The sequence below is a fragment of the Trachurus trachurus genome (genome assembly GCF_905171665.1).
Source record: "Trachurus trachurus genome assembly, chromosome: 21".
NCBI classification, from domain to species: domain Eukaryota; kingdom Metazoa; phylum Chordata; class Actinopteri; order Carangiformes; family Carangidae; genus Trachurus; species Trachurus trachurus.
In genome coordinates, this window is record NC_139899.1 from 6,471,066 (window position 1) to 6,497,739 (window position 26,674).

Genomic DNA, 26,674 nt, shown 5'->3' on the forward strand with positions numbered 1-26,674 from the left:
CAACAGCCTTACATGATTTTCTCTGAGGGTGCTGCAGACCTTTTTCCCCACTACCTCTCACTTACTGGTCTGCTGCATCTGATCCAGTTCATGTTTTATTTCAACCCGCCTAGAGGACGGCCACAAGTACAGTCAGACAACTTAACAATCACAGTTGCGTGTTTGGGTGTAGCCTGCGTACATGGATGTGTTGTGATGTTGCCTAATCTGACAGGAGAGACATGCAAACTGTATGTGCAGTATCGCATTTTCTGAGATTGGAGAGTGAGCTGAGCTGATAGAGCATGAGAAGTCTGAGGCAGCACAGCACACACACATAGGCTACACAAGTTCAGTCAGGTAACCTTACGTCATGGATATTTTCTAGGCGGGTAAATAGCCTAAATGGCCACAAGGACATATGGACACCTGATCATTAAACCTGTATCAAAAGCATCATCACTGATGGCCTGCTCTATTGACGTCCATACATCTAGGGTTGTTTGTTTGGTTATGGTTGAGGCCATTACATTGTTGAATACAAATATTGGGTTTCATCTCAACCCAACGGGTACAGCTGTTAAAGGACCTTTAAAGGTCAAAGTTTTAGTTAAAAAAGAAGTTTGCATTGCCACGGTTGCTAGGCAACGTTGTGATGCAAATGTCAGGGCAGGAACTGGTGACATACAGTGGTGGAAAAAAGGTTTCGGACACCTCATGCATTTGTGAAATATTGCATTAATATAAAGTTATAGTTGATAATCCTGTTCAGAAACATGTTTTGTTATAGCTGGTTGAAATGGTCCTTCTATCTTCTATCATTAATTTTTTTAATAAATATATATTTTTGGGCTTTTTCACCTTTAATTGACAGGATAGTTAAGAGAGACAGAAATGGGAGGCAGAGAGGGGGGGAATGACACACAGGATAGGGCTGCTCGGCGCGGGATTCGAACCGGGGTCGCCTGCAGTGAGGACTATAGCCTCAACACATGGGGCGGGTGCTTCACCAACTGAGCTAAACTAAAGCAATTTTTTAATAGACAAAATTAGGCAATTTTAAAGTGAAAGTTGCAAAGCCGTAGTACATATGGTTGATCTGTCATGAATTTATTTTCAAAGTGTATGCTGTAACGCCATCAGGACTATTGTCTTGTGCTACTGTCACCATCATCATCCTTGCTGGGGCTTGAACCCACACATCCTCTGACACCAAAAAACAGCTCCTAATTCACTGAGCTAATTGTCTGGAAGCGAGACCTCGTGTGTGACTTCTCAAATAGACTCAGGGAGTCACCGGCTCGGCAGCAGTTGTCGTAGCAGATTTCAAAAATTGTCAAAATGTCCGAAATTCTGTCATTTATATATATATCATAAGAGAACATATGATGTTTAAAAATGCCACTCTCGTTTTTTCACTGATTATGCATGAGAAGTAGGACTTCCTCGGAAGAAGAAAGAACAATAGGGTCCTGGGCCTGGCAGTGGATGCTGCCTGGCCCGTTATAATCAGACCTCTGTGGCAGCTGCAGGACTGACAAAACTCTGACCAATCCATGCTTTTCACTCCGAAAAGGAAAAACCAATCAGATGCCTTCATGTCTGGTTCTGTCTACGACCAATCAAGCTGCCGTCTCTCTCCCTCCCCCACCAGAGTCTTCAACTATGTCTGCGGAAAAGCCACACTCCAGTCTGATGGTTGACAATGTAGCTCTGGCAATGCTGTGGGTGTCTACGTCCACGGAAAGGTGAAGGCTTCAGAGAAGTCTGAGGAAAGGGGCTGGGACTTTTGACGTGTGATTTCAAAATGTGGCCTGATGGAAACGTTTTTCCAAGATCTCCAACCCTACCTTTAAGAATCACTTTAGGTCTTCAAGTGCAATTTCTTCAAGTACAGTCACAGCCAAAATACTAAACAAATCCTACAAAAGCCATTAAAAACTTAAAACTGATTGGTTCCATACAAATACACAAGAAATTGGGTCATTTTGGTACCAGTGATCCACTTATGAAGGTTGTGCTTTTTATTAAAAGGCTTGATGTCTACTGTATATAAAGCCAGCACATCTGAAAACTCTTCAGAGACAAAAATGTCTCAAACAAGCAACCTAAAGCAGGAAACACACCTGAAGATCCAGATTTTCAGCCAGGAAGGTCCAGCTGCCTCCAGAGAGCCAGGAAGAGCAGATGCAGTTGGATTCACTCTGCAGAAATCCAGACCAACCAGCAGCTTGGAAGACAAACCAACATCTGGCCGTCCAAGGGTTTCCCTCAGAAAGAAATGACGCATCCTGATCTGCATGTGCAGGGAATTGTGTAAACCTTTAAGGCTGTCTGAAAACTTTTTTCTTAAATGGAAAATCCCCCATTGACCAGACCTTGTCATTTCAGTTGAGCCTTCACAATGGTGCCTCCCAGGGATGTGGCCCCTGAACTGGGACACCAGCGAGATGTTCTAAACTTCTGTGGTGTCGCAGCCTCTACTGAGGTAACAACCACCTGAATCATCATGTTGACATACAACAAATCCAGAGGTATTAGCTGTTTGTGTTAGTCCATGTGGAACACATTTTCCAGGACTTTCAGGACTGCTAGGGATTGTGGGTACCGTGTTGGAGCAGATCTTTATGCCAGCTTGTTCATCTGAAGCAGGAGATCTTGATGCTGTGCTGACAGATGGGATGTTTCCTTCAGGGTCATCATGTAACTTCTGGCAACAGCTTGTGAAAGAATGCTGCCTTCAATCAGCACACACAGGGAGTGATGGTACACTTCACTGATAACACAACTTATGAACTGTTCATATGCTCTTTTATTCACTGTGCGCTGGACGTACATGGTGATTGGATGGAGAGGTGAGCTCAGCCTTCAGAGGCACATTAGAAAATAACTTAAGGTACAAAGACACATTAAACCTGCACCTTCATACATCATCATCATCATCATCATCATCACAGCCTGTCCACATGAAGTTAAAGACTTTGTTAAGGGAGGTTCCTGTCATGTAACGCTGGTTAACACACGACATGTTAAGGCACTGTTACTGGATATGAGACCTTTTATGTTGCAGAAGTTTACCATCAACATAAAGGACAATGAGTTTCTTACAGTGAGAGCAGCTGTCTGCACCTTTAAGAAGGAAACATTGGTTTTTGAATCTGACATTAAACAGTCCCAAGATGAAAGTTGTTAGAATAATGAACAAGTTATTGTGGTTCAGAGGATTGTTATGTGGCTCTACACACTCTTCATTTTCTAATTTAACACTCTGCTGAAATAAACTCAAGGATGTGACTGATCAGTTACAGGCTGGGTTTGGCACAAGTTCACAAAGATCACCTTAAACTTGACATCAAGGGCTACTGTCACTCACAGGGTTTTAGATGAAGTCTAAAACTGTATTGAAACCAGATCAGCCATAAAGAGAAGAATGAAAAAGGGTGAAGATGTTGAAAATTCAGTGAATCCGAAATAAGTTGGTTCAAATAGACATGTTTTTTTCTTTTCTTTTTTACATCAATAGACTCAACTTCACAGCAATGTCCAGGCTACGAGGCTCCTTTAGCTCTCAGCTTGGATAGCAGCATTTCATTCTTCCGGCACTCCTGGAGAAAAAAAAAAAAATCATCATCATAATCTAATCAATAATGATACGTGCTCTTTTGTTTGGATACATCAGCATCAACACGTGTGGTGCAAGTTAGTGGAACAGTAATAATAACTGTGACAGGACATGATCCTGGTCCCAGTTCTGACGTGATGTCAGTGTTTGTTATCTGAGAACGGGCGGTGCTCTGAGTGTAGCAGCCCTGACTGAGAGGCACTGAGAGGCATGTTAGCTGTTGTAGTTTGTGTTATTGGGTTTTATGGGTGAACATGGTAACAAGCAGCAAATCAATGGTCTAAAATGTTCCTACAATATCTTATCTCAATGTTTGAATTTGTCTTATCCACAAGTTTCCAAACGTCATCTATGGTCAAAACCGGAAGCCGGGTTTTGCATTTCCGGTGGAATTGTACGTTTACGTTTCCATGGTTTTCAGTCGTTGTCATAGTTGCGGTAAACGCATGGATCTACTAACGCTGGCTTTTAACACGGATATCAATTTGTGTGATATCCATTGTTAAAAGCTGCCGTGATGATCCATGCGTTTTACAGATTTTCATTATATAATTCATTCTTTAAGCTGCTTCCTGTAAACACTATAATCTGTGACTTGTGAAGCTTGTACAGCACCTCTTTAAAGTCCTTGACGGTTTTGAAGTAGAGCCTCCTCTTGTCGAGCAGCTCCAGGTATTCATCGTTCAGCTGATCTCTCCTCATTTTGTTCTCCTGCTTCTTCTTCTCCATCTGGAAACGTGAACAGGCAGGACAGGACAGTCATCACAGCTGCTGTAGGAGCTTGTGTCATGGATGTAGTCAACTGCTCTCAAGACTCAAGACTCCCAAAACCACAGAAAGAATAGTCAAACAAATGAACATGGAATCCAAAGTGTAACAGAGTAGAGTTGTACCTTGATGCGGCTCTGTTTGATCCCCTCCACTATTTGCTCCATCTGCCTGAGGAACTGCTCCTTGGCTGCTGCAGACGACATGGCCCTGGACAACAGCACAGCACAGTAAGTCACTGACAGAGCAGGTGAAAACTGGACCTACTTTATTACATCATAGACCTCAGCGGTTCACAGGTGAACACATGTGCACTTACTGCTGGAAGTTGTCGTGAATAGAGTTCAGCAGATTCACCTAGAGGTAAACACACATGTTCTTATTATTACTGGTTAGGTAAGGTGGTTTGACTGGATGAAAGGAATACAATGGATACTGATGCAGAATACATCACCACTGGGACTTTTAACTACATATATCACCAGGGCCGTTGCTAGGAATTCTGGGCCCCCTGAAAGTATACTAAAGTGGGCCCCTACCCGCTGACTTTTCCACTTTTTTTTATCATTTCTTATTTAGCCTACTTTGTTTTGATGCTAATGCAGCATTACTATGAGTATCAGTCAGGGTCTTATGCAGAATAATTCAGTCATACAAAGATTAGACTACTGGGGGTTTTGTGGGCCCTACTGGGCGCTGGGCCCCTAGAATTATCATCACCTTTCTCCCCTATACAACGGCCCTATATCACTCTACTTATAGGTGTCCTATTAACTATTAATCAGTGTTCCATTAACAGTTTTGACCTGTTTTTGATTGCAGCAAACTTAGCAAAGGTCAAAATATTTCCAGAAACCACATTTATTTACCCATTAGGGTGGCCTGCTGTGGTGACTCACCTCCTTCTCCAGATAGACCTTCTTGTCGTCTAAAGTGTTGTACAGAGTGAAGAACTGCTTGGTCTCTTTGTGTGTTGCAGAAACTGAAGGGGAAGGCAAGGCAATTTTATTTGTATAGTCCGTTTTTACAAACAGTTTGTCTCAAAGGGCTTTACAAGGCATCATAACAACATCCTCTGTCCTTAGACCCTCACATCCACTGAGGAAAAACTCCATAGAAAACCCTTTTAACAGGGAAAAATTGGAGAAACCTCAGGGTGAGCAACAGAGGAGGGATCCCTCACCCAGGACGGACAGACGTGCAATATATGTTGTTACAGACAAGAAAACAGTTTATAACAGAATGTGGTAAACAGAATGTGGGAAACATGAAACATGACACGAACACACGATATTTGCTCCTGGTTTGTAGGAGACATTTGGTGTCGGTAATGTGTGATTAAAGCATGCCACAGGGAATATGTTCACATGTTCATTAGTATCTTGGTTATGTTGTCTGACTGTAAACACCTTGGTTTCAGAAAACCTGCATATCTTCCCGGAGCACTCCTATAGAAACCAGGATACTGTGGTGGGAGAAATCCAGCCACTCCTGCAGGAACCTGGACCCTGTTCTGACACTTCATGTTACATGGATACCGGATTCTGAATATAATCAAATACTACTTTAGGCTCACAGTCAGGACACAAGAGCACAACTCACCTTGGCTGTAGAGTTCAATGAATCTCTTCTGGTACTGGGTCAGCTCAGCCCGGCTTGGGACCTCATCGATCTTCCTCTGCAGAATGGCGATCTCACGGTTCCTGCGAGCCTGAACAGAGAGAGGGAAAGGCCTGAGTGTCACTGAGACCCTTCATCCTCACATCAGGGCCCTCTGAGGGTCTTAATACACAAGTAGAAAGCCTTTATTGTCAATGCACAGTGTCCACCAGTGCGTTTTGGAGTTGTTTTTAAGGGAAACATAGAAATACCATGAACCTCCGTAGCATTAGCTGAGCAGCTCACGTCTCTGCCCCACCGATCTAAAAACAGCTTGCACCAACAATTAAAGATAATGAACCTACTACTAAGACTATAGGGATTATGGCAATAGGCCATTTTGCCAAAATGTTGAAATATCCCTTCCTATCCCGTTTATTTGTTGTACCGTCTTCACTTTGCTTCAGTCTTATCTGCAGAGTGTTATCTGCTGCTGTGACCTCACTGCCTCTCTGGGATGCCTTCCATCTAATCTTGTGTTGTAACAAGTCTTTACCATGAGCAGACGGATCCTCTGGAGTTTCTCTCTGTCTGTGTCGTACTGTTTGTCTATCAGCTGGTTCCTCTCCTAGAAAACAAAGGCAGAAAGGAGGAGAATGACATAGATAGATAACTTCATTAATCCTGGAATGCATCTGTCAGATGAAACAAAAATAAAACACAGAATAATTCAGAAGCCACTGAGACATGATTAGAATGTGAAAGACGGTGTGGAGAAATAAATAATAGCATAATTAAAAACTGGGAGGGGCTTTAGATAAAGATAAATTAACTTAAAAAAAGGAAAGCTATACAATGGGTAAGCACTGTGTGGTACATGCCACATTTACAAGTATAGAATCCAATCACTGCTGCAGTGAAAGACCTTTTTATCTTCACTGAATGAGCTCCTACAGCCCTTAACAACGCTGTGTAGCGGACGGCCATCAAAATACAGTATTGGTTTTAATTTCATCTTCTTTTTTCCACAACAACCTCAAGTGAGTCTGGGCTAAGGTCAATAACTGATCAAACACCAGTTAGTCATGTGGCTCCCTATTGCCCTACTAAGCCAGACCGCAGTAACTACGCAAGCAGTGAAACTGAGAAAAATGGCTTTAAAGTTTTTTGATTTGCCTTCCAAATGTGTTGTAGGTAGATTAGTGAAAATACACATATTTGACAGGTTTTCATGAATTAATATTCATGCAATTAAATATATGACCACATATTTTACATTTTACCCCTAAAAAGCAGATACTGCGCTCTGGTGCCAGGTTTCCTTACACAGATAGACAAGTAAATGCTGAGGCAAAGTGCAGTAACTACAATGTTGTTTTCTTCCAGCTTTCATTACTTAATTACTAACTTTGGCCACCTCAAAAATGATTAATAATATGACAGTACAAACTTTAGTGAGCTAACATTTAATGTCCAGTGTTTAGCTAAAGTGTTATGTGCTTGTGCTAACCTGCCGAAGCTAATGTTCGCTAGCTACCGTAACTGGCTAGCAGTGTGTAATAGAGCGCAGTAACTGCAGCTGAAGTACAGGGAAAAAGAGCCAAACCGCAGTTAACTGTGCAGTTACTGCGATTTGGCTCAGTTTCAAGAGTGATTTTGTAGTTACTGCAATTTTTCATACCTCATATCTCTAAAACTGAGCAAAATTGACCGCTGAAAACTTTACACAAGATAAAACATTTATTGACAAGTTCAATTTCACAAAAAACTCAATTTGGAATTTTCTCGTAGTCTGGCTTAGCAGGGCAACGACATAAAAGAGGACATGAGCAAAGATACAGTACCTTCAAAGTCTTGACTGAGCCATGGTGAAAACAACCTCAGTTTTCTTTTTCCAGTTGAACTTCCTTTTTTTTAACTTTAGAAAATATGCATCACTCCACTGGTGTGAACATACTGAAGACTATTGATACAAATAGATTCAGTGTTGACTTGCTCTCATTTTATATTGCTTTCTCATGATTAGATAATTCAGATGTATTTTTACCTCATCAATCCAACCACAACTCCTCATAATGACAGAAAGCTAACAGAAGGCTGGAGGCTGTGATCAAAGCCGCTGTAATTGAATCAAAGTGTCTAAAGAAGTACTTATGTCAGTGTGATATGTTTTGGTGTTTCTCCTTTTTGAAAAAAAAACAAAAACAATTTGAAATTAAGTTTTCACTGTGTTATTATTGGATACTGACAGTAGATTCAGTCAAAGAGTAAAGGGTTTGAAGAATAGAAACCTTGTCCTCCTCTGTGTCCTGTCCTGATGCCATCTTCAGCTCCTCAATGCTCTGCTGCAGGCGGCTCATCTCTTCCTGCACACAACATCCCAAAATAAGGAGGACATCAAACGATTTAGAAAGTCACTCTCACCACACACACACACTAGGATTAACGGGATCTAGAATCAGCGTGTGTTGATGGACTGGACTCACTCTGCAGTGTGTGCGGAACTCCTGCTCCTGCACCTTCAGGTTCTCGTTCATCGTCACCAGAGCCCTGAGCTTCTCCAACAAGCTGCAACACAAGACAAACTCAATGAGACAAACTCCCACCTGTATCCATGAGCAACGGTGACCTTGCACTTTCTCAGGAGGAAAACCGCCTCCTTCTCTACAAACTCTTCTCTCAAATTTGGAAGATTTGACCTCAAACACAGTTAAAAAACAGCAGCAGACACACAGGTGTCAAGTTTACTGTCAGCAGAGGTGAGGTCAGAGCTCAAGAGGCTGCAGTCTGGATAAGCTGCTGGTCTGGATGGTGTGTGTGTCTGAGGCCCAGCTGGCCCAGCCTCAGTCTGCAGACAGGGAAGGTCCTGGTCCTGTGGACAACATCATGTCTCGACCTGTGGCCCTGACAGCACACGCCAAGGAGACCCTGGAGGGGCTACGTCTCCTTGGAGTGGATATACACTGCCCATCCCCCCCAAAAAAGTCACCACTTGGATTCAACTAAGCTAATCGGTCAGAGCCTCCCATTGGATAATTACTGTATGGATGATTATGTTTCAGCGGGCAACAACTTATTTAACCCTAACTGGTGCAGTCTCAACCATGATCCAGGGTCAAATGGGGTCAAATTATTGGCATCAAGCAAATAAAACATCTAAGGACATAAAATTGTGTTAAAACCCTCCTGTTGTCCTTCTGGGTCAAATTGACCCAATCTGTTCCCTTCCTCTATCCTTCCTTCTTTCCACAATCCTTCCTTCCTCCCTTCCTTCCTTCCACTTTTGATCCAATTGACCTGATCTGTTTCCTCCATCCATCTTTCTTTCCTCCCTTCTTTCCCTCTTCTTCTTTCCTTGAACAAATCTGTTCCCTCCCTCCCTCCCTCCATCTTTCTTTCCTTCCATTTTCCCTTCCTTCTTTCCACAATCCTTTTCCCCTCCCTCTCCCTTCCTTCCTTCTTTCCCTTCGTCCTTACTTCTTCCTTCCTTTTTGACCCAGTTAACCCAATCTGTTCTCTCCCTCCTTCCATCTTTCTTTCCTTTTTCCCTTCCTTCTTTCCTCCCATATTTCCCTTTGTCCTTCCTTCCTTCTTTCCCTTCGTCCTTCCTGCCTTCCTTCCTTGACCCAAGAGGACAACAGGAGGGTTAAGAAATGTCCAACACATTATTAAACACTGGAAGGAGAGTGGGGGAACCATCATCTTCAAGGAAGAAATGTGGTCCAATGTGACCACAGAGTCCAGACCTGAACCCCATTGAGATTCTTTGAAAAATTAATGCAACTCTCACTCTGGATGGAAATAAATGTTGTGACATTAAGCTTATCGAAATGATGCCACAGCAAATGTGTACCATAATCAAAGCTAAAGGCGGTCCAATGAAATATTAGTGTGTGACTTTTTTTGGGATGGACAGTGTATAATCTATGCAGTGAGTCCTGGGTCTGTCCCAGGGTGTTGGAACAAAACTCAACTGGCCATCTCCTTTTGGATGTGGAGGAGCACTGGCTGTACTGTGAGCTGTCTCTCAACTCCTCCCCTCCTCTCTCGGCCTGAGCCCAGACACTCTACGGCCTCATAGAGTCCTCATGATTTGGCCTCATGATTTCATTTCTGTGACATCTTCCCTCTGTGGTCTGTTACAGCAGAATGTGTGCACACTGCGTGGTCTCTGGCTCCACCTGCTGGCAGGATATGAAAATAAAATGTATCTTGTCTACTGCCTCATTCTCCACACAACCTGCTTTAATGCCTGAGCACAGAGTTTGGCGGACTCTGTGACAGAAGCCATGGAGGCTGCAGGAGCACATGGACCCTTCAATTAATTGGTATTTACTATTTTTAGTTAGTAAATAGGTAAGTATCCATCCATCCATGAAAACAAGCTAAGTGCAGTCAGACTCTCTGACCCTGTGTGACTGTGTTCCTGAAGTCCTTCTGAATCCTTCTTCTAGCTACAGAAAGCTGCAGAGATGATGCATGTAGACCACCTTCTAAAAAACTCAACCCGAAACACAGTGATGTATATGAAGACTGATGAGGTGTGAAGACTTTCTGAAGGGACTCTGGTGATATTATTCTCATCAGTCTCTCACTTGCCTGCACTGTAAAAACACAGTCAGGAGGTGACAGGAGCTACATATTTCTAGTATGGAAAGCTTTTATTAAGTGGGCTCTTCAATCATCAATAAACAGGTGAATTAATTCATACAATTTTGCTCCTGACACTTTTCTTTGGTTGTTCTCTCAGAAAAGTGCGAAGTCCGAAGCAGAACTGCTGCTTTTTAATGACTGGTTTGTTCATTGACCTTGTGACCTCCAGTGAACTCAACAGATGGATCATTCTATATATTCCTGTGATTCAATGCTCCAGGTTTTGGGGGGAAATCGGTAGAAATGATGATTAAACGAAAGCAACCAGACACTCACCTGATGTCAGCCTGCTCCTCCATCTCCTCAAAAGACTTCAGCTGGTTCTCTAGTTTCTCTGAGAGCTCAGTAGCCTGGGGAGACACACACATCACACATCACTTTTTTCTAAAAAACAAAACAAAAACAAAACATATCATACTTGAAAGAGGCCACTGTTCAGACCTGGATGATCCCACCACAAGTCATCAGCTCTGAGTACAGCTGTGAACTCACCCAGGACACATTCAGGAGGACGCATTTGAGATCAGATCAGTCAGACCACATTCAGAGGTGGTCTGGGCCACATGGAGCCACATTCCTTTGACAGTGTGAACAGAACTGCATCCTCACCACATTGAAGGAACAAATACTACGCTGAAATCCTCTGACACAATCTGATTATTAGCAATACTGTTTCATTATGAATGAAGCAAATAAGGGGATGGGGGGCCATTCTCAGTTTCAGAAGAACTGAGTTTCTGTCAGCCGCTGAGCCAGGATTCATGTGGAATCAGGCAGACGGACGGCAGCCGCTGCACGGAACGGGATAAACAAACAAGCAGTCTGTTGGAACTGCTGGCCTCCTCTAATCCTCTAAAATGACACCGGTTTGCCCGACTCCACCTGAACGCAGCATCAATCCAATCCAATCCATTTTATTTATAAAGCACAATTTAAATAAACACAGAGGTTTCCAAAATGCTGTACAGTAAAATAAAAACCATAAAACATACTAAAAAGGCAAAAATACTAAAGATAAAAAACACAATAGAACATAGTAAATAAATAGACTGTCCACCCCAGATAAAAATCAACAACTTACGTAGCGTGAAAAGCCAAAGAGAAGAGGTGGGTTTTAAGAAGAGTTTTAAAAGCAGACAGCGAGGAGGCCTGTCCGGTAGTTCATTCCATAATTTTGGAGTTTCAATGGAAAACGCTCTGTCCCCTCTGAGCTTCAGCCTAGTTTTGGGAACCCTCAGGAGCAGCTGGTCAGCTGACCTGAGGGATCGGCTGGATGTGTAGGGGTGCAGAAGCTCAGAGAGGTAGGATGGGGCGAGACGAGACCAATTAAAGATTTAAAAGCAAATAAAAGGATTTTAAAATGAATTCTAAAATGGACGGGTAGCCTCAAAGCTAAAATCGGTGAAATGTGCTCAAGTGTGACCCTCCATCCTTCCTCACACTACACCACCGTGATGGTTTTCAAACAGACGTCGTTCCTCCCACTGAGCCGACTGCTCCGATGAGTCAGTGTTTCCGTGGTTACCTACGGTCACGCTGCCACTGAACGTAAAAGATGGCGGCACAACATGGCAGCCAGCACTGAGCTCACCAGCTCTATGTAGATATGAATGGAAGATTCAAAGTTTACCAGAACTCTTCAGTCTGTTGATGGAGGGAATTACTGATTCATCAAACACAGACTTTGGAATGAAATAATCCATTTTTTGTTGAAGTCCCACAGTGTAATCAGTGTTATTTTGTCATGTTGGTTAAATTCTCCTCATATCAGACTGTGAAGACATGTATTATCTTACCTCCATCAGTTTAGCCTTGGCTTCCTCACAGCTCATCTTCACCTCTCCATGTTTGGCTTGTAGCTGCCAAAATAAATACTTATTACTGACAGTTGTCATGTTACACAGTTACTTTATGGCAAAATGAAACACATCAGATCCTGATGGCAGGGAAGCAGTAAGAGTACACAGCTGGATTACTTTAACTCCACCTATAACTGATCAAAAAGAGATCAGACAGGTTGTAGGTTTAGGGGATAACTCCACACTACACCATTGTTCTTATGTTTACCAGATACATGCAGAGTAAAATAAAAAAATACTTCATCAAAACTGTTACCAAACAATAAATTATTATCAGCTAGTGTGTATACAGTGTGAGCTGCTGACCTCCTCCAGCTGTTTGGTCTTGTTCTGGATCTGTTTGCTGAGCGAGGTGACGGCCCTGCGGTGCTGCTGCAGCGGGCCGAAGCGCTCCGAACGCTCCTCTGAGGTCAGCTCTGACTGCTGCAGAGACACATGGGTTATACAGCATGTTACAACACAACAATACAACAACATCATGGGAAGGAAGCAGCAACATGAAGGCCACGGCAAGCTTGGGCTGCTGGAACACGCTCACTGTGTTTGGAAAACACCTCTATAATAAATGTCAGAACCATTAACCAATACACTTTGACTTTATTGTTCTCTCAGTCAGGAGTCAAGTTATGTTAAATCACTGTATTAGGTTTTTGGATACTATAGTTTATGTAATGGTGGCAACCAGGCAATGTCATGTATGTATAAAAGGGTAGACCAATTTAGCTGTCCTTGTTTGAGTCTATGTAAAATTGTATTTATGACTAACACAAATGAAGGTGTCATGGACATACCAGGTCTGGTATCAGTCCAGAGTAAGGGCATGGTGAGTTATAGACCCCAATGTAACACTTGGTTATCCTTCCTACTGTCAAATCAAATTGATCAGAAACAGGACCTGATCTTTCTTCAGACAGTAGACATTTTATCATCACCAATATAATCAAAGCATGTGTAAGATACATTTAGTGACTATTAGCTTTAGAAAACCTTTATTGTATTGTGTCATCACTTAAGCACTATCATACTGATATGTGGGTTTAAAGGTACATTGTGTAGGAATTCCTCCCATCTACCGTTGCAGTTGTATATCGCAAGCAACTCAATCGTATTTTTCATGCTGCATTCACGTGAAATTGGGCAGACGGCAGACGGATGACAGCCGCTGCGTAACGGCATAAACAAGCCTCTATGTAAACAAGTGGCCAGTCAACACGAGGCAAAACAATACACGTGACAATATGTTGTCATGGCGATGTTGTATTGTTGACCTGACCCACGTTTTACCGACTTTCTCTGGACTTCTGTGACATGACATCTAGTTTGTTAGCGACGGCCGTCTGCCCGACTGCAGGTGAATGCAGCATCAGTGTAACGCTCCATTCCTCCTCACTGCGTTACCGCGGTGACTTTTCACAGACGCCACCTCCACCTGAGCCGACAGCTCCGGTGTCTCCGCTGAGTTTCCGTGGTTTCCTACCGTCACGCTGCCACTGAACATAAAAACATGGAGACACCACATGGCAGCCAGCACCGAGCTTACCGCTCCATGTAGATATGAATGATATGAACGGCTCATTCAGAGCTTAGGCTTTCAGTTTGTTAATGGGGGTGATTACTGATTAATGAAAAACATACTTTTGAACAAAATAATAAAGTTTTGTGAATAGATAACAGGAGAAGTTACACAATGTCCCTTTAAAGCATGTACTATGACATACACGGGTCCATGGTCCAGTCCCTTTGTCTAATCATTAGTGTCATTAGACTTGGTGTTTCAGGTGTACGGCAGGCTGCTCGTAACATTCTGCTCATGGTGCCGGGGCTGATGTTGAGAAATAACTGGACACAATACAACATTGTGTTGATTTTTTTTTTTTAAATCAAGCACTGCAGTACTTTAACTCAAGTAAAAATGTGACTCCCTTGTATTGGGAGTCCAACTGGCCTGGAGGATGTGTACTTTGTATTGGGGCAGTGCAGTGGACTGTTAACTGCTGCTGGCTGCTATGGATTTTATAACACTCACCTTCTCAGCGTATTCAGAGGCAATCTGTTTGATCTCCTCAGACTGCAGCCCCACAATCTGACCCACTGCACTCGCTGTCAGCTTCCCCTGCAGGACAAACTTCAGTTAGCAAGCATCTCAGACAGTGACATCACACCTCACAAACGACGTGTCCCAGTAGAAACTCCTCGAAACTTTACACCATTTACACACCTGATAATGAGAGTCATTACTGACAGTACACTATGTGCATAATGTTACCTATAAATATTACTTTGGATACTGTTTTAACTATGTTCCTTTTATGCTGATGTTTATGATTCAGATTCACAGTCAGAAACTACTGTGGCATGTCCTCACACATTCACTACTGTACATATAGTCAAACCTGATTGGCTGGAACACATCAGTGACTCTTACTTTTCAACACATTTTGTGGGGGGTACAAATTTGTTATCGGCAAAATCCTCCCAAATATAGAAATGTTATTTTGCTGAGAGTGTAATGTAGTTTGACTCTTTTTTCAGGCAGGCAAATGATGACTTCATACTCGAGTGACACAAGATTAGCAGCTGGTGCACATGGCACTAACTGTCATTAAACTGCCTTTATTTCTCTGCCAAGTCTCAACGCCAACGCCTCATTTCTGCACAGATTGGGTTGTTTCAGTTCAAGTTATTGCTTCAATATTTCTGCACGGTTTAAAGTTTCAATGGAAAAAAACACTTTGCCTTTTACTATACTTTATGATTTGGTCTTGGTCAAAAAAATGAACATAAACATTAGGGGTCCTACAAAGTTAAAGTGTTTCTTTACCTCTTCATTCACCATAGCAGCCATGCTGGTCATCAGGGTTTTGATCCGCATCTAAAGAGAGAAACAAACATTCAAATCACAAACCAGTGATTATTAACCCACTAGTTTCTTTACTGTGTGATGATCATATTTATGTTTTACATGATTTGAATTCAGTCATACAGATTAACCACAATAAAAATCCAAATTTACAACAAGTCTTAAAGGGATAGTTCACCCAAAATTCAAATTTCACTCATTATCTACTCACCCTCATGTCGACTAAGAGCTGTAAGAATTTTCAGAGTCCTCCGTTCCTTCTCTGAGTTACGGGGGGGTCCGCACAGCAGTATTTGTCCATATAATGGTTGTCAATGGATACCAACTTTCTTCGTCCAAAAAGACACACCAAAAAACATCCAAATACCTCCATACTGCTCGTCTGTAATGTCCCTCTTGTATTGAAGCCCCGACATGAGAAATTGTTCCGCCGGTCACAGGAAGAGCAGTGAACCGAGACACTGGGAGCTTCCGCTACAAACAAGCTTAAAATATAGACTTATTTAATTTTTTTTCGGAACAATTTCTCATGTCGGGGCTTCAATACAAGAGGGACATTACAAACGAGCAGTATGGAGGTATTTGGATGTTTTTTGGTGTGTCTTTTTGGACGAAGAAAGTTGGTATCCATTGACAACCATTATATGGACAAATACTGCTGAGATACCCCCCCCCCCCCCCCCCGTAACTCAGAGAAGGAACGGAGGACTCTGAAAATTCTCACAGCTCTTAGTTGACATGAGGGTGAGTAGACAATGAGTGGAATTTGAATTTTGGGTGAACTATCCCTTTAATGAGTGTGAATGCTGAAAGCATGTCCATATGTCATGTGGGACTCACCTCCTCTGCTGCCTGCAGGTCCTCCTCCTCTGACGCCTCTGCCATCCTGGAAGAGCCCACCTGAGAGCCGTTGGCCTGCAGAGCCATCCCATCATCCACCTGATGGAGGAAAGAGAGGAAGCAGAAAGAAACTGAGCAGTACACAAACATAAAAACCTAACTCCTTGTCTTAGCGCTGACATGTTCTATGTGTTGTGAGCAGTCTGGGTGAATGCATCTCACCGAACTGTGCTTGTATAGTTGCTGAAAACCTACCTCATCTTGTTTGGACTGTTTGCTGAATCCATATCGCCTGGAGACAGAAAAAAAAACACTCTTGTGACAATAACAAAGCTGTGACAGTAAAATAGCTGAGGTGAGCTTCATCTGTCTTAAAATACAACATGCCACGTTACAACACTGGAACATGAAATGGCAGAGATCTCAGGAGAGGATCATCTGACCAAATTAAGAAAACACAAAAGCACATCAGAGCAAAACCACAGCTTGCATCCATCATGCTGAAATGACAGTCAAACCTCTTGTACTGATCACATCTGTCAGGGTCGATATTAGAATAGGATAAATATTAGCATATGTATAATATAACACATTTTAATACATTTTCCTATTGACATCATCTATCTATCAACCCATAAATAGAACTGTCTGTCTGTCTGTGTTAATCACAGAGCTCTTGAATGGTTTCCCCCACTGACTTCCCTCTGACAGGCGTCCTGCTTGTCTCGCTAATGGCAGGAGAAGTTTGGATAAAAAATGGAAGTGATATCATTAAAAGAAGCACACTTTGGCTTTTGCAGTTGTCATTGCAAACCTCCACGTTTCCACTAGTGAACTCACTCAGCTGCCCCTGCCCCTGCGCCTCCCCCACTGTGACTCCTCCTTATTAAATCAAGTTAGCTGTTAATGTCACCTCAGTTGTTGCACTTAACATTATTGTTTAATCTGTTGGTGCTTTACAAATGTAACAAGGTTCATTGCTAGGAAGTATTCAACAACTCTTACCTTACATAGTTTCTGTATACTTCAATTGTTCATATTATATGTAATTATTTCAATATCTGTATCACCCTGCGTTGTGTAACCTGCATTCAAACATACCAAAATGAACACAAACACAAAATGCACTGAAAAATGCTCAGAACCGTGAAAGCTCAACACACTACAGCTTCAAAACACACACACACACGACGAGTTGCACATCCAGTCCACCTACAACACAATGAAAGTGTCTCCAGCAAACAACGGACACAAGTCCTGACCACAGCTGGTCCAGGGCCAGCCTGTGACCCTTTGCTCTGTGTCATCATCATCATGATCATCATCTCTCTCAACTTTAGAAGACAACAGATGCTGATTACTAAGTCAAAAACACAGTTTCATAATGAACCAAAAATATATCTAATATATAATAAGCACTATTTCAAATGGAGGGAACTTCTTTCATTGAAAGAGAGTGGCGGTGAGCAGCACATTCATTCGCTCAAATACTCCTGTGTGTTCCCCCTCTCTCACTCACACACACACACTCAGCAGACCCAACAACATGCCGGTTTATTTACATATTAAAGGGATAGTTCAACATTTTGGCAAATTGGCCCATTGCCATAATCCCTATAGTCATAGCAGTAGGTTTGTTACCTATAATTGTCGGTACAAGCTATTTTTAGAACGGCAGAGCGGAGCGGCAAGCTGCTCAGAGCTACACTACGGAGGCTCATGGGATTTCTTGGTTTCCTCAAAATCATCAAATACACAATCCAACAACTACACAACGCTCTGGTGGACAAGTTGTGACCTGCACATTCACCACACTATGAGATAATAATGGAACGTTATGAAACGGAGCCGTTTTCAAGGGAAATACAGAGACTGCTTGCTGAAAAACTGTCCCTGAACGCAACTCGCATCAGCAGTTTTGCATGTATTTCCCTCTTTCCACAGCTCCGTCTAAAAATAGCTTACACCAACAATTAAAGGTAACGAACCTACTGCTATGACTATAGCGATTATGGCAATGGGCCAATTTGCCAAAATGTTGAACTATCCCTTTAAGAAGGAAGTGAGATCTGATCACAAATGGTCAGTGGGAATACAGAGACGCATTTCAAAGCAGGTGTGAACAGACCAGCTGTGAGCTGATCACTATAACAGCAGGTCTGAGCACTGAGTCCGGGTACAACAGTGTCGGTGCAGTCAGAGGCTGCCTGTGACTGTGATCACTATAAGAGGTTTCCACTGGATTTGAGAAGTCTGTTCGCATTCTCTGAGTGACATGTTCAACCACAAAACAAGGTGCTGTGAGTAGAAACTTGCAGAAGAAGAAGAAGAAGAAGACTTCACACAAACAGTACTTACAGAAGGAAATCTGACATTCTAGCGCAGAGATGGAGATGGATGATGGACGGATGAGAAAACAATGGCAGACAGATAAGAAAGCAGACACGTCATGTGTGGTTCTAGAATACAACAACACATGACTGGGCTTCAGAACAAAGGACAAGGGAGGAAAAGAGTGAAGGATCAAACAGGCTCAGAAAAAAGGAATGTTTCTCACCAATTCTTATTCCAAATGAAGATGCACTAAGCAACATGTCAACACCACGACCAGCCATCAAAGTGGATCAGGTATTGTCATGTTGAGACTATACTATACTGTATTAACTACCTTAAAGCAGATATCAGTGGAATGTTTTTGTTAATATAAGTCCTAAATAGTCCTATTTTCCGTCAGCAATCACTTACATGAAGTATTTCAGCCTAAACACGAGTCTCTCCGTCACTCTGCTCTGCTGTAACCCGAGGAGAACATTTTCCTTGTGGGATACAAGTGTTATCCAATGAGGAGAGAGAACGGCATGAAGGGCTGTGTGTGCAGCCAAGGGATGCGCGTGAATGTGGTGACGTAGCACGAGGACCAATTGATGCCTGACAAGGGCGGGGGCTGCTAACTCATGGTGCGTTCAAAGAAACTCGTACTTTGTGTTTTTCCTTCCTGTGAAGTCATACCAGTTCGATCTGGTACGAGTTCACGGGTCGGAAGTTACGAGTGGCCGTTATAGGGAACTTTCACAGACAACAGGATGGTAAAAACACGAGCTACGGGTTACCTGGAACGCTACCAAGTCGTAGTTGTGACTTGAAGCTGTAACTTACGGTTTCAAAAGCCTGCCTTGAACGCAGCATTAGCCGAAACGGCCGTGAAGCTGATATCTGCTTTAAAGGAACATTGTGTAGGAATTCCTCCCATCTAGCGTTGTGGTTGTATATCGCAAGCAACTCAGTCGTATTTTTCACGCTGCATTCACGTGAAATTGGGCAGATGGCAGACGGACGACAGCCGCTGCATGTAACGGCATAAACAAGCCTCTATGTAAACAAGTGGTCCGTCAACACGAGGCAAAACAATACACGTGACAATATGTTGTCATGGCGATGTGGTATTGTTTACCTGACCCACGTTGTACCGGCTTTCTCTGGACTTCTGTGACTAAAATGACATCTGGTTTGTTAGCGACGGCCGTCTGCCCGACTGCAGGTGAATGCAGCATCAGTGTAACGCTCCATTCCTCCTCACTGCGTTACCGACGCCACCTCCACCTGAGCCGACAGCTCCGGTGTCTCCGCTGAGTTTCCACTGTTCAGTTGCCACTGAACGTAAAAACATGGCGACACCACATGGCAGCCAGCACCGAGCTTACCCGCTCCATGTAGATATGAATGATATGAACGGCTCATTCAGAGCTGAAAGGAACACTTCAGTTTGTTGATGGTGGGGATTGCTGATTAATGAAAAACAGACTTTTGAACGAAATAATCGATTTTCGTGAATAGATAACAGGAGAGGTTACACAATGTCCCTTTAAAGCAACATTGCGGAGTTTCAGCTCAGTGCTTCCACCATCTGGTGATTCGTACCCGTGCAGGGAAGTTACATAGTGCAGTTTCAGCCGACGCGACCCGGCTCAGGCTGCAGCGGCAGCACCATTCATCCTATTAACCATTTTTCTACCATTGCAATGAGTCTGGAAACATTATTTTAAGGCCGAAAAACGCTGCAATGTTACTTTAACTTCTGCCCCTCGGGAGTCCCTCCATCAAAACACTAATAAAAGATAGTGCTGGGTGATATCATGAAATAGAATTGCAGCATGGGAGTTGTCTTCATCCCCATTAATATAAACTCCTCCCGGTTTAGAGCCTTTCAGTGTCAGTGGTTCAGGAAATCAAGCAGACACTGTTAAAGCACTAAATATAGCAGTTTTACATTTACAGTGAGTGTTCCACCAATGCTGTATAGAGGGCTTACTGCTGACCTTCCCTTTGAGTGGTTCTTAAATAACTTATAAACCTCATCTGGTTAAAATATCCGGCTGAAAACCACCAAGATGTAAAATAGTGCCTGTGGTTTGAAATCAGATCAAAGTCAATATTGGACTTCCATCAGACACACACATGATGGTGGAGGACATGACGTCATTGACAGTCAAAACAATGCTACCAATAAGCATGTGTCCATCCATGTGATGATTCATTCTTACAAGATACACTCCTCAACTATATGTTTTAACCAGCTGAGGGATCTTCACCAGGGTCGTGAAGGCAACAACCATGATTTTACTTTATAAAGAAGATGCATTCTGTTAAAGGGACAGTTGCGGTTATTTAACTTGGGGTGTGAGGTAGGTAGTCATGCATGGTCAGGATAGGAGGCAACATGGTACAAAAAACTGTTTTTACAACCACTGAACTGATATATTCCAACACACGTGTACCCAGAGCATTCACTGTACAGTGCCACAGCTTAGTGACTACCTCACACAACCTGTCAGATAACCACTACTGTCACTTTACTACCATGAGCTTAGTTATGTATTATCTAGAGGAGCAGGGAAATTGATATTTCAGAGGCCCGGTGCTGATTTCACAACATTCTTGCATTTTAATGCCTGCAAGTAGAATACGATACATCTTCAGCAGTGGCTTTTTCACAACAATAATCATCACAGTGTCTATAAATCATCATGGTGAAGCTAAAAAAGCTGCAGTATGAGGATGAAACACATGTGGTCATGTGAGACGTATAGTTAGAGAATCACAAAGGTAAAATCACAATGTCACAATGTGATACATACCTGCCATATTCCAGCAGGGTAGAGTGAACCCTGGACTCCTCATCCAGCAGCTGTCCTGCATCCCTCTGTCTTCTGTACTTCCTCTGTGGTTTGTACACTTTCTGGAAAACACCACAGTGACTTCAGAAATGAGCCATGAGCAATTTCAGCCGTATTTATTATTGTAAATTTGATAGTTACATTGTTCATATAATGTATGTGCGGTTATGTCGCAAAATATTCTACAAATTTTACATCTTGTACAAAGATAAAAATAATTGAACAGGAATGTCTGGGAATCCCTCATGAGGAGCTGGAGGTCCAGACTGCCCTGTTCAGCCTGCTGCCACTCAGACCTGACCCCACATGAGCAACAGACGTGTATGGATAAAAAATTGATCAATTTATCCATCAGTCCAGTGAGTGCACTGCACACTAAGGATGTCACGAATATACATTTTCTTGGTACGATTATTGTCAGATGAAATAATCACGGTGTTAGGATTATCATGATTATTATGCATTAATTAATTTCACAACACTATGAATGTGTAAAATCAAATATAGTCAAAATATAATTATATTACTCATTGTTTACACAAAATATTTCAAGTATCTATTCATATATGACCAATTATTAACCCCCCAGGGGAAGTGTTTGAAATAAATTGTCATCTATACCAAATTTTTACATTTATTTTAATCATTTTTGTTTTGTTTTTAAATACAAATGACACGCTAACATTTAATTTCCTACTAATTCAATGTTACGTTAGATAAATGGACCAGTATCTGTGCATTTACTTTTATTTTGGTGCACATCTGCTGATATGGTTCCGACATAATCTTTTTTCGGAAGTGATGGTATTTAGGAATCTTTACGATGAATTAATTGGGGCTTTTAATACCACAGTTAATTGTGAAAACAAGTAATTGTGACATCCCTAGTGCACACTCACACATATAAATGTTTGCAAATGTATTCAACTCATCTGGTATTAGGGTCATCATAGCCATCAAGTGAGAGTGAGGTAATAAATCTAGACATCCCTCTCCCTCCTGTGGGATCCATGAAAGGCATAAGGATGGATCTTGATCAGAGATAAGTTATCTATTAAAAAAATAAACTGCAAAGAAAGAAGGGGTTTGACTACTTTGAGATGAAGCATCCACTCACCAGTACGTCCAGAACTGCCTTCACAGCCTGGTCTTTCCTCTGAAGAAAGTCCTCGTCCTAGAAGACAAGGTTTCTTGTCAACACCAGCTCTGGTTTCAAGGATCATTAATACAGTATAGATAGAGAGATATAGAACCACCAATTACCACCCAATGGAGAACTGGATGTGCTTCCATTGGATGTGTGGGAAGTACAGTACTGTGCAAAAGTTTTAGGCAGGCGTGAAAAAATGCTGTTAAGTTAGAATGCTAATCCATTTAGAGCTATCATCAGCATAAAGAAGAACAACAAGTCCCGGAAGTCCTGGATTTGATGGTGTGGCCCTGAGCTCAACATCATCCAGTCTGTCTGGGATTACATGTAGAGGCAGAAGGATCTGAGGAGCTCCAAGATATTTGGAAAAAACCACCGGCCCAGGTCCTTCAAAAACTGTGTGCAGGTGTAGCTACCTAGAAGAACTGATGCTGTTTTGAAGCCAAAGGGTTGTCACACCAAATACTGATTTGATTTAGGATTTTTGTCTCTTTATTCACAGCATTTTGTTAATTGATGAAAAAAAAATTAACACTTCCATCTTTGAAAGCATTCAGCTTTTTTTCCACACCTACCTAAAACTTTGCACAGTAAATCAAAAACATATCACACTCAGTATGACTCTTATATTTTACCTTGTCTATTTTTATTGTTAATCAGAAAGGTTCATGTTCAAAAAGTTGTGTTTGGGTCAGTTACTGAGGCTGCACCCACTGAACAGTAAAGAGCTGTGTTCATTATATTAAATGGAAATGTATCTGACTTCCTGGATGTCAGCCCAGCAGCCACCACAGCCACGCTCTGGCTCTGTGACAGGTGTCCTTACCTCTGGGAGGCTGTGGGTCTTCTGGAACTGAGAAATGGAGTACGCCCTCACATAGTCACCCATCTCTTCCCTTGTCTCGATGGCTCGCTTCACCAGCCACTGGCAAAAGAAACCACAAAGCTGCTCAGACACAAGAACAATAACAGACAACAACAACGGGACGGGAAAGTGTCTCTGTGAGCACCGAAGCAGCAGCCCTGTTGTTCATGTGCAAAACAGCACATCAATGAACACGTTAATGAGCCACTACTGAAATCTCACCATAAGCAAAGGTGGAAATCACAGATTTGACAAACAAATGTGAAATGGGTGTTTTTAGTGTTGCTTCTCTTACTTGTATGACAGGAAAAATGTGGATAAAATCCAGCCCTTGGATTTGATGAGGTTCCAGACGATGAGGACACTTCATCTTTGGTAGGACAGAAACTATTTTTTCTGTCAGGGCTCTGCAGTGAGACAGAAAATACGCATGACACACTGCTTTCCCAGTGTGCAGATTAAAAACTACATCTTTTTAAGCTGTTGATCTGCTGGGATTGTTGCTGGTCACCAGACCTCTATCTATCTATCTATCTATCTATCTATCTATCTATCTATCTATCTATCTATCTATCTATCTATCTATCTATCTATCTATCTATCTATCTATCTATCTATCTATGTCTTTTTACTTCCATTTTTCTTTCTACCCCCTCTGTCTCTTTCTTTCTTTCTTTCTTTCTTTCTTTCTTTCTTTCTTTCTTTCTTTCTTTCTTTCTTTCTTTCTTTCTTTCTTTCTTTCTTTCTTTATCTCTATCTATCTACCTCTATCCCACTCTCTCTGTCTCTATTTTTTTCTTTCTTTCTACTCCATATCAATCTACCTCTTTCCATCTATCAACCCCTCTCTCTCCTTTTTCTTTCTTTCTTTCTTTCTTTCTTTCTTTCTTTCTTTCTTTCTTTCTTTCTTTCTTTCTTTCTTTCTCTTTCTATCTATCTTCCCACTCTCTCTGTCTCTTTATTTTTTTTCTTTCTTTCTACCCCCTCTACCAATCTACCTCTTTCCATCTATCAACCCCTCTCTCTCTCCTTTTTCCTCTCTTTTTCTACTTTCTTTCTTTCTTTCTTTCAACAATTTCTTCAGCTCATTCGGCATTGCTTCAGCAGTAGCGTTCAGCTGCTTTCAGCATTCACACGCATTTTCTGCAGGAAATGCTTTCTTTTTCTAGTTGTCATTAAACTGCCTTTATTTCTCTGCCAAATCTCAACGCCAACGCCTCATTTCTGCACAAATTGGGTTGTTTCAGGTCAAGTTATTGCTTCAACATTTCTGTACAGTTTAAAGTTTCAATAGAAAAACACTTTGCCTTTTACCATACTTTATGATTTGGTCTCAGTCAAAAAAATTTACAAAAAAACATTAGGGTTCCTACAAAGTTAAAGTGTTTCTTTACCTCTTTATTCACCATACACAAAAAGGCTGAAAACAAAATGGACTGAAACAGTGTCTGAAAGTATGAAAATTAAGTTACTATAAAGTCACAGTCAGTGTTTTTAAAATGATTTATGTTCAATTTTGATTGTCTCATGACAACCTGATCTGGTTGTGTCCTGTATAACAGGTCATAATACGACCTGTCCTATGTCCTCAGGACAGACTGGAGGCTGTGTGAAGTGTAGTGACAGACCAGGGCTGGCTGACATGATAGAGAGATGGATTAACATTGAACTCAAATGCTTCTTCTAGACTGGTAAGTATGCAGCTGCTAATACCAATGTTAGTGGCAATGGCAAAACTTACGAATAGCTCCTTTAAACAAAATGATGCATATAAAATATCCTAGTAAATTATCTGTTTCATGTGTGAAACCCCTAGCCTACTCAGTAACACTGATCCCTGACCGTCAGGTGGACCATATCATAAGAAGAGAAATAGAAACAGACGGAGCTAACAGGGTAACCACACACTCACATCTTCTGACCGATGGTTGAGTTCTCTTGAAAGAGAAGATCCACGTCGATGTCAAAGTTACATGTGGTGATGCACCAGGCCATACCCCCCACCACCTGAGGAGGGGAGGAGACACGGGATGAAAGCTAAGAAAGGCTGGAGGGAACAAGCTGAGCCACAGTGAAGGGAATGAGCTCAGAGAGGGTCAGGGGTTCTCTGAGCAGTGGGGACTGGATCAGGGTGGTTTCCTGGACCCAGGTGGGACCAGTACAGGGTGAGGGTACCTTATCAAAAGGAGTCAGTCCTTTGATCCTGGCTCTGAAGTACCCGGCTGCCAGCAGCAGCTCCAAGATCTCCGCCAGCTTAACGCTCTGCTCCTCATCCTCTCTAGTTTCCACCTGGAAGACAAGGCAATTTTATTCATAGCCTAAAGCATTTTTATATTGTTTTAAAGACTCTCTATGGTATCTAGGAAAGCAGTAGTTCTGCTTTGAATGTTAAACACACAGTTTTAACAGTAAGAGTCACTGATGTGTTCCAGCCAATCAGGTTTGACTATATGTACAGTAGTGAATGTGTGAGGACTCACAAGATTTTTTTTGTAAAATGAGTGACAAACTCAATATTGTCATTTCATAATGAGAATGTTTGTCCTTCCACCCTGCCCACCCCCCAAACTTCTTGCTGTAAACTTGCTGCCTGTATATTTTTCTGGACAGTCTTGGGCTGGCTTCTTCACTGTCAGGGCCCTAGACTTTGGGAAGAGTTCTCCATTTTATCACACGTGATAAGACAAAGTTTTATCTAACAAAAAAGGTCTTATTGTGTTTTTTTTTTATCTCATTTATTTTGTTTGTGTTTGATTCATTCATCTATTAGGCAAGATAAGGCAATTTTATCTGCACAGCCCGTTTTTACAAACAGTTTGTCTCAAAGGTCTTTACATGGCATCACAACAACATCCTCTGTCCTTAGACCCTCACATCCACTGAGGAGAAACTCTCAGGAAGAAACAGGAGCAGAGACCTGAGGGTGAGAGACAGAGGACGGGGTGAGGGGTCGCTCTGTCCCTGTCCCTGTCCCTGTCCTGTGATCCTCATCAGGGATGTCAGTCATCATCTACATGCAGACAACAGAGGAGCGAAGCTATGCGGCTGTATGCATTAAGCCTGTTGAGTTTTCGTCCGTTAGCAGCTAGCTTCCACCATTAGCCATGACCATCCTTTGGTCTCTTCACACATAAAAAACTATTGTATAATAAAAATCCTTCCTGCTCTGTTAGAACCGGTCTAAGCGACCTGTACCTGGATCAGGTTTCCCTCCTGGTCGTACTGGGCGCCGATCTTCGACCCAGTTCTCACTCTGTGGAAAACAGACGTCGCCATGTTGACGTGAAGGGCTGTTGATGACAGGT

General features: G+C 42.2%; 1 protein-coding gene across 2 annotated transcripts; it reads right to left on the reverse strand.

Annotated features, from left to right (window-relative positions):
* Positions 1 to 3,236: 3,236 nt before the first annotated feature.
* ccdc93 (CCC complex scaffolding subunit CCDC93) lies at positions 3,237 to 26,671 on the reverse strand. 2 transcript variants are annotated; one of them, XM_083996558.1, is made up of 24 exons: positions 26,565 to 26,671; positions 25,545 to 25,658; positions 25,282 to 25,376; positions 23,665 to 23,776; positions 23,331 to 23,429; positions 22,472 to 22,528; positions 21,316 to 21,416; positions 18,539 to 18,556; positions 16,436 to 16,472; positions 16,181 to 16,279; positions 15,302 to 15,352; positions 14,507 to 14,593; positions 12,787 to 12,903; positions 12,418 to 12,480; positions 10,898 to 10,971; positions 8,455 to 8,536; positions 8,260 to 8,334; positions 6,525 to 6,596; positions 5,972 to 6,080; positions 5,269 to 5,351; positions 4,689 to 4,726; positions 4,495 to 4,579; positions 4,217 to 4,330; positions 3,237 to 3,584 (listed from the first exon to the last, which is right to left on the reverse strand). In XM_083996558.1, the coding sequence occupies exons 1-24, from the start codon at positions 26,643 to 26,645 to the stop codon at positions 3,528 to 3,530; spliced, it is 1,920 nt and encodes a 639-aa protein (XP_083852684.1). In that variant the 5' UTR covers positions 26,646 to 26,671; the 3' UTR covers positions 3,237 to 3,527. The 2 variants fall into 2 exon arrangements, with proteins under 2 accessions (XP_083852684.1, XP_083852685.1); XM_083996559.1 differs by lacking the exon at positions 18,539 to 18,556.
* Between the last annotated feature and the right edge of the window lie 3 nt (positions 26,672 to 26,674).